At 40.2% G+C, this 9,335-nt stretch overlaps 1 protein-coding gene across 1 annotated transcript; it reads right to left on the bottom strand.

The window, feature by feature from the left end:
* Window positions 1-1,112: 1,112 nt before the first annotated feature.
* LOC104997219 (olfactory receptor 5B12) lies at window positions 1,113-2,045 on the bottom strand. Its single transcript, XM_010851881.1, has one exon. It carries the CDS (start codon window positions 2,043-2,045, stop codon window positions 1,113-1,115), a length of 933 nt encoding a protein of 310 aa, XP_010850183.1.
* Window positions 2,046-9,335: the final 7,290 nt, after the last annotated feature.

Genomic DNA, 9,335 nt, shown 5'->3' with positions numbered 1-9,335 from the left:
TAATTTCAGTGAATTAAAATATGTTTTCTTTAGTTTCCCTTGTCTTATATGCGCTATTCTTTTTTCATCAAAGTTATCACATGAAGCTGTTCCTCTGGGTAATGAGTCAGTAAAGATGAATACAGAGCTAAATAGAGGTGCTCATACGGTGATCTCCCTGGTGGTCCAGTGGTTGAATGTCCACCTGCCAGTGCAGGGGACACAGCTTCCATCCTTGGTCTGGGAAGATCTCACATGCTTGGGAGCAACTAAGCCCATGAGTCACAACTACTGAGCCTGTATCCTGGAGTCCTAGAGCTGCAACTACTGAAGCCCGCATTCCTAGAGTCTGTGCTTCAAAACAAGAGAAGCCACCACAATGAGAAGCCTGCGCATGGAAGTGAAGAGTAGTCCCCACTCACCACAACTACAGAAAGCCAGCATGAAGCAATGAAGACACAACGGCCATAAAGAAATAAAATTGTTTTAAAAAGATGCTCATGTAATGATGCTTATTATCATTGAAAAAAGAATAAACCAAACAAAAGCACTCAGTAATAAATCTAGAATGAGGTGGTTTGGTTCAAATATTGAAATGAGTTTATCTTCAGGTAAAAAGTTTTTAAAAATAAAATTAATATCACATAGCAAACAATAACTTCTATTTTAAAATATATAGGTTTACATTTAAGAATGTATTAAGAATGTACCAGACACCAAAAGCATTTTTCAAATTATGCTATAAAACTAGACAAGTCTAGCTTGTCTCTTGAACTCAGTTTTCTGTCCACCATGAATCGTATGAGTTGCATGTGATTTGCATGAATAAAACGCATGTGGGCATGTATTTCAATAGGCATGTGAGCATAAATGTGCATGTGAATGTGGATGGTCATGGAAGCAAATGTACAATAAAATGTAATCCAAAAGAAATCTTATAAATTACAGGTTCGTGGTTGACTCTTCCAAAGTTATTTTTCATGAGATCTCACTTTGCCCACACATTTACTTCACAGATTTAAAAATAACTTGAGAAGGTATGTCAAAATTTTACATAATTGTTGGCCTAGCAAGTCAATACTTTCCCTAGCTTGATTGAACTATATCAAACCATCTTATTTGTTTCTGTATAATTAAAATATGTATCTTAGAGGAGACTTTGCTTTCCCCACAGCCTTTTTTAGCGCCCTCTTGACCTCTTTGTTCCGCAGACTATAGATCAGCGGATTCAGCATGGGGATGACTATGGCGTAGGACACAGATGCCATCTTGTCTGTGCTCATGGAATGGCGGGGGCCGGGCTGTAGGTACATGAAAGCGCCTGTCGCATAGAAGATGGAGACGGAAGTGAGGTGGGACGCACAGGTGGAAAAGGCCTTCTGATGTCCTTCAGATGAGTGCACCCTCAGAATGGTGACAAAGATAAACAGGTAAGAGATCAAGATGACCATAATAGTGAAGATGATATTGAAGCCTGCCAAAATAAAAAACACCATCTCACTTCTGATGCTGTCTGAGCATGAGAGAGCCAGGAGAGGAGTAGCATCACAGAAGAAGTGATCGATCACATTGGATCTGCAGAAAGAGAGACTGAATGCATTCCAAGTGTGAACAGAGGCCTCCAGAAAACCAAAGACATAGCATCCTACGACCATCCAAGCACACACCCTTGGTGTCATGATGTTGGTGTAATGGAGTGGCTTACACACTGCAGCATGACGGTCATAGGCCATTGAGGCCAAGAGAAAAGTTTCTACAATCAGAAAGACAGCAAAAAAATACAACTGAGCAGCACAAGCTTTGTAGGAAATGACCTTGTCTCCCGTGAGGAATCCAGCCATCACTTTGGGAGTGACGGCTGTGGAGTAACCAAAGTCCATCAGGGAGAGGTGGCTGAGGAAGACGTACATGGGAGTGTGGAGACGAGAGTCCAGCAGGATCAGCGTGATCACCCCCAGGTTCCCAACCAGAGTGAGGAGGTAGATGAGTGTGAACACTAGAAAGAGTGGGATCTGCAGTTGTGGGTCATCAGTTATCCCGGCAAGAATGAACTCAGTCACGACCATACTGTTCTCCTTGGGGATCATTTGTGCAGTATGTGAATGGCCTATAGCAATGAAAAAAGAAAGCCTGGTTAGTATCTGAACTTAGAACTAGCATGATGCCCAAGATCGCCTTATATCAGAATTTTCTGTATTAACTTATGCATAATAACAAAAGGTAATTTTTAAATATTGGTAGAAACATGGAATGCTCTACTTTTAAGGATTTTGAAGATACTATAACCCAATCTTCTATCCTCATAAATGATTGAAACTGAAGTTCAGAGATGGAAAGAGACATGCAAAATCATCGGAAAAATCTGTTAAATGTGAGATTTGTTATAGGACTTCCCTGGCAGGTCAGTGGTTAAGACTCCGTGCTTTCAATGCAGGGGGAGGCAAGTTCAATCCTTAGTCAGGGAACTAATATTTCACATCCATGGCTAATATTTCACATATATCAGCCATAGCAGCATGGCTGATAAAGACAAAGGGGGAAAAAAGCCAATTCATTGGAAAAGACCCTGATACTGGGAAAGCTTGAGGGTAGGAGAAGGGGGAAACAGAGGATGAGATGATTGGATGGCATCATCATCTCAATGGACATGAATCTGAGCAGACTCCAGGAGACGGTGAAGGACAGAGAGGCCTAATATGCTGCAGTCCATGGGTTTGCAAAGAGCTGGACATGACTGAGTGACTGAGCACTCGTGCACCCTCGCTAGACACTGTTTTTTGGTTATAACCTGTGAAGTATCATTGATCATTTTGTTAGTCCTAATAATTTCTTTATCTTAATTTAAGCTGTGAAGAAGGCTGAGCACCGAAGAATTGATGCTTTTGAACTGTGGCGTTGGAGAAGACTCTTGAGAGTCCCTTGGACTGCAAGGAGATCCAACCAGTCCATTGTGAAGGAGATGAGCCCTGGGATTTCTTTGGAAGGAATGATGCTAAAGCTGAAACTCCATTACTTTGGCCACCTCATGCGAAGAATTGACTCACTGGAAAAGACTCTGATGCTGGGAGGGATTGGGGGCAGGAGGAGAAGGGGGACAAAGGAGGAGATGGCTGGATGGCATCACTGACTCGATGGATGTGAGTCTGAGTGAACTCCAGGAGTTGGTGATGGACAGGGAGGCCTGGCGTGCTGTGATTCATGGGGTCGCAAAGAGTCGGACATGACTGAGCTACTGATCTGATCTGATCTGATCCCATATAGATCATCAATCCTGTGTAAGTAGACCTAAGTAATGAATTAAACTATGATAGTTGGAAACTACTGAGCACTTTCTATTTTAAGGGCACCACATGCACACTATATCCCCATTGATTTATTACCTCACTATGTGAGATATTATCTCCATTTAGTATATGGGAAACTGAAGCTTACTCACAAGGAGTTACACACTGAAGTTCTTAAAACTAGTAAATTGCAGAGCTAGTATTTGAACACACATCATTTTGAATCAAAGCCTGAGTTCTCGATCACTAAGAAATATCCCCCTAATATTGTATATATAATCCAAATTCTCTACCACAGCCCCAGGCACAAAAAAGTTACTCATTATATCAACCTACTCATGAGTGACTGCTTTATTGAGTCCATACTTCATAAGCAGTGTGGGGAAATAAAAAGCATGGTCTTTGGAATCAATGCAACTTGCTAGTGGGAACTTGGCTAATACACTATATTTCCAAATCCTAACTGAGTGACAAGAACTATATCCATACAGGTTTACAGTTGAATTCCTCTTCCTCCTCTTCAAAAGAAAAAAATTTAAAAAAAAATACTTCTACATTTAAAAGTAACGTAAGTTTGGTGTAACATCAATTAGTAGGCTCCATAAAGGGCTGGAATTTGTTCAGTAATCCTTCCAACATTTATTTCTCTTCCAGTACTAAGTAAGTGCTTATAGTATATCAGGTTGTGTGCTAATTGTAAGGTCTACAATGTATTCCCTGATCAAGAAGTATAGAAGACCAAGAAAGATACACAAAATGATCATCACTGTGGGATAACTTATTCTTTATTCCCAAGCAGAGAGTTTTACTTTTGCCCCTCAGGCCACTGGGATCATACCATGGTCTCATTTACACTCTAGTTCAGGAATGGCAACCCAGTTCAATATTCACGCCTGGAGAATCCCATGGACAGGGGAGCCTGACAGGCTACAGTCCATGGAGTCTCAAAGAGTCGGACATGACTCAGTGACTAACACTTTCACCAGCCAATATATCTACTAGTCAATCATTCCAGATACCCAATGCCAGCAAAGTTCCAGAATGATAACTGAGCTAACTGGGGGACTTCCCTGGTAGCCCAACAGCTAAGACTCCATACTCCCAAGGCAGGGGACCCTGGGTTTGAACCCTGATCAGGAAGCTAGATCCCACACGCCACAACTAACAGTTCGCACACTGCAAGGAAGACCCGATGTGCCGCAACCGAGACCCGGCACAGCCAAGTAAATAAAAATAAATAAGTATTTAAAAAAATTATAACTGGAGTCCAGGTCCTCTATTTCCTGTAAATTATTCCTTCCGGTGTGATGTTTAACCTTTTCTTTCCTTTTATAATTGTTCTCTTAATCTGGGTCCCCCTTATTTATTTCTCTCTGTTCTTATTCTTTTTAATGAATGATATTATGTGCTCTCCAGATTATAATAAATTTTCAATTGAGACACAATTTGATACTCTCAAAGACTTTAGAATTATCCAGTGTAGCTAATATTTTGATACTCCAAAAGAGGAAGTAAAAAGTGGTTAAGTTTTAACTATTTGTTCAAATTCTAGAAGCTCATGCATAGCAAAGCAAGGACTACTCAAGACCCTCTTGTTCATTTTATTTTTTCACAAAAGTAAATACATATCCTCCTTAAGAATTTCTTTGAAGTGTGTGACACAGTCTCCTTTGAAAAATCACAGACACATAATGACATTCAAAACATTCAGTATTCAGTTGTGAATAAATCGAGAGGGAAACAGGTGTCTTGCTGTATTCTCCTGGTTACCGCTGCCCCTGAAAATTCATACAGATCATAGATGTGATCAGAGGCTTACCTGGCTCCCTGAACAATGAACAGGCAAATTCAGCACTTTCACATGTGAGTTTCAAATCAAAAACTCAATCCATAAAAGATAAGAAACATTTTACTGCAATGTTCTTTAGTGTTTAATCAAAAGGGAAAAGTTCTCCAGAACAAAGAGATATTGAGATAAAAAATTTAATGCCAGGAAAGCAGCTAACATGAATTGTATGGTAAGAGCTGCTGATCAGTCGTCTCAGATAAGTCACTTACTTGCTTTAAGTCACTATATATTCATCTATATAATGGAGATATTAGAAAGGCAGCCTTCAAACAACATCCTTCCGGAAAGACTGAGAGACTCCTGTAATGTCCTGAAAAGGAGCACACATCATAATCATACTCCAAGTCCTCATTATTTGCAGCTATCTGCCCTATTCATTACTGCAGGCTCCCAGTAAATCTCATTTTGAGAGAAGACCATGGAAGGCAATAGACGCCTACAACTGCCAAGGACGTTGACAATCAGTAGAATGAATGAAGGCTCAAGGGGCTCTAGCCCTTGGTCTGTTACCTACAGTGTAAGGGGCTATCTATAATATAAGGCCTGTTACCTGTAACATAAGGCCAAAAGGAGTCATAAGAGAACGTGAAGAGTGAAAGAGTCGCACAGCCACGGAGCTCCCAGGGGACAAAGTCCCCACGAGACCAAAAACAGGTCCCTTTCTCACAGTACTGGAGAACAAGTGATGAACGTGTCTATAGGAATCCAGTTCTGCTTGTTTCTGGGAGACCATGACTGTGTTACCGTAACTTGCATTAATTCCCTTAGATAATGCTAACATTGTTACATCTTTACATCTAAGTGTGAGGGGATGGAAGCAGAGGGTTGCCTCTAGGCCAAATGGATTATAGAAACTATTGCACTCCTTAGTTCACTTGAAACATTTGTACCGTTGATAAGAATTATTCATTCATTCAACTACTGATTTTTCGCAAAGGAGTTTAGCCACACTCCTGGCTCTGGATGTACATATCCATGTAAAGCAAACTTGTTCTTAGGCTCATGTGCTTAAGTTTACTGGAGAAGACAAAAATTAAATGAACTCACTAATAAGGATATAAAATTATTAAAGAACAGGTGCTCATATGAGAGTGAGCAATAAAAAAGATCTACTTTTAATTGACTGGTCAGAATCAATTTTGAGGATGACAATTTTTTTCTCAGGAGAATTTTTCTCAGGACAACTAATGAATTAACACCTCACTCAATACCAAAAGGATGAGCATAGCAATGTGGGTAGACCTAGGTATTTTCAGAATAAGTAAAGTAAGTTTGATAAAGACACTTATCCTATGATACCACTTATATGTGGATCTAAAATAAATTATACAAATGGACTTACTTACAAAGCAGAGACAGACTCACAGAAATAGAAAACAAACTCATGGTTACCAAAGGAGAAAGACGAGGGGTAGGGATAAACTTGAGTTTAACTATAATAATTTATAGTCCAACTCTCACATCCATACATGACTACTGGAAAAACCAGAGCCTTGACAAGATGGACCTCTGTTGGCAAAGTAATGTCTCTGCTTTTGAATATGCTGTCTAGGTTGGTCATAACTTTCCTTCCAAGGAGTAAGTGCCTTTAAATTTCATGGCTACAGTCACCATCTGCAGTGATTTTGGAGCCCAAGAAAACGAAGTCTGTCACTGTTTCCATTGTTTCCCCATCTATTTGCCATGAAGTAATGGGACCAGATGCCATGATCTTAGTTTTCTGAATGTTGAGCTTTAAGCCAACTTTTTAACTTTCCTCTTTCACTTTCATCAAGAGACTCTTTAGTTCTTCTTCACTTTCTGCTATAACAGTGGTGTCATCTGCATATCTGAGGTGATTGATATTTCTCCCAGCAATCTTTATTCCAGCTTGTGTTTCATCCAGTCCGGCATTTCTCATGATGTACTCTGCAAGTAAGTTAAATAAGCAGGGTGACAGTATATACAGCCTTGAAGTACTCCTTCCCCAGTTTGGAACCAGTCCGTTGTTCCATGTCCGGTCCTAACTGTTGCTTCTTGACCTGCATAGAGGTTTCTCAGGAAACAGATAAGGTGGTCTGGTATTTCCATCTTTTAAGAATTTTCCAGTTTTTTTTGATCCACACAGTCAAAGGTTTTGGAATAGTCAATAAAGCAGAGGTAGATGTTTTTCTGGAACTCTCTTGCTTTTTCGATGATCTGATGGATGTTGGTAATTTGATCTCTGGTTCCTCTGTCTTTTCTAAATCCAGTTTGAACATCTGGAAGTTCACAGTTCACATACTGTTGAATCCTGGCTTGGAGAATGTTGAGCATTACTTTGCTAGAATGTGAGATATGTGCAATTGTGCAGTCGTTTGAGCATTCTTGAGGCTTCCCTGGTGGCTCAGATGGTAAAGCACCTGTCTGCAATGCAGGAGACCTGGGTTCAATCCCTGGATTGGGACGATCCCCTGGAGAAGGAAATTACAGCCCACTCCAGTAGTCTTGCCAGGAAAATTGCATGGATGGAAGAGACTGGTAGGTGACAGTCCATGGGGTCACAAAGAGTCAGACATGAATGAGCAACTCCACTTTCTTTGAGCATTCCTTGGCATTGCCTTTCTTTGGGATTAAAACTGACCTTTTCCAGTCCTGTAGGCACTGCTGAGTTTTCCAGATTTGCTGGCATACTGAGTGCAGCATTTTCACAGCATCATCTTTCAGGATTTGAAATAGCTCAACTGGAATCTCATCACCTCCACTAGCTTTGCTCATAGTGTTGCTTCTTAAGGCCCATTTGATTTTGCATTCCAGGATGTCTGGCTCTGGGTGAGTGATCATACCATCGTGATTACCTGGGTCATGAAGATCTTTTTTGTACAGTTCTTTTGTGAATTCTTGCCACCTCTTCTTAATATCTTCTGCTTCTGTTGGGTCCATACCATTTCTGTCCTTTATTGAGCCCATCTTTGCATGAAATGTTCCCTTGGTATCTCTAATTTTCTTGAAGAGATCTCTAGTATTTTGCATTCTATTGTTTTCCTCTATTTCTTTACATTGATTACTAAGGAAGGTTTTCTTATCTCTCTTTGCTATTCTTTGGAACTCTGCATTCGGATGGGTATATCTTCCCTTTTCTCCTTTGCCTTTAGCGTCTCATCTTTTCTCAGCTATTTGTAATGCCTCCTCAGACAACCATTTTGCCTTATTGCATTTTTTTCTTGGGCATGATCTTGATCTCTGCCTCCTATACAATGGCATGAACATCCATCCATAGTTCTTCAGGCACTCTGTGTATTAAATCTAATCCCTTGAATATTTGTCACTTTCACTGTATAATCAGAAGGGACTTGATTTAGGTTGTACCTGAGTGGTCTAGTGGTTTTCCCTACTTTCTTCAATTTCAGTCTGAATTTGGCAATAAGGAGTTCATGATCTGACCCACAGTCAGCTCCCAGTCTTGTTTTTGCTGACTGTATAGAGTTTCTCCATCTTTGGCTGCAAAGAATATAATCAATCTGATTTTGGTGTTGACCATCTGGTGATGTCCATGTTTAGAGTTGTCTCTTGTGTTGTTGGAAAAGGGTGTTTGCTATGATCAGTGTGTTCTCTTGACAAAACTGTTAGCCTTTGTCCTGCTTCATTCTGTACTCCAAGGCCAGACTTGCCTGTTACTCCAGGTATCACTTGACTTCCTAGTAAAGTCCAATACTGTAGAAAACAATATTACTTAGGAGCATGCAATGTTAGGTCTATAAATCAAGGTAAATTGGAAGTGGTCCAACAGAGATGGCAAGAGTGAACGTCAACATTTTAGGAATCAGTGAACTTAAATGGACTGAATGGGTGAATTTAACTCAGATGACCATTCTATCTACTACTGTGAAAAAGAATCCCTTAGAAGAAATGGAGTAGCCATCATAGTTAACAAAAGAATCTGAAATGCAGTACTTGGGTGCAATCTCAAAAATGACAGAGTCATCTTTGTTCATTTCCAAGGCAAACCACTCAATATCACAGTAATCCAAGTCTATGCCCTGACCAGGGCATGCTGAAGAAGCTGAAGTTGAATGGTTCCATGATGATGTACAAGACCTTCTGGAGCTAAAACCAAAAAAAAAAAAAAAAAAGATGTCCTTTTCATAACAGGGGACTGGAATGCACCACCTAGGAAGCCCATAAAATCAACTATCTTTCAATAGAATTTTTTTTAAAAAAGAATGAATGGTTTCCCTGGTGGCTCAGATGGTAAAGAATCTGCC

This window comes from Bison bison, unplaced genomic scaffold, assembly GCF_000754665.1.
Source record: "Bison bison bison isolate TAMUID 2011002044 unplaced genomic scaffold, Bison_UMD1.0 scf7180017851922, whole genome shotgun sequence".
Lineage (NCBI taxonomy): Eukaryota > Metazoa > Chordata > Mammalia > Artiodactyla > Bovidae > Bison > Bison bison.
The sequence above is the reverse complement of the archived record's forward strand: the minus strand, read 5'-3'. Positions and strand labels throughout refer to the sequence as shown.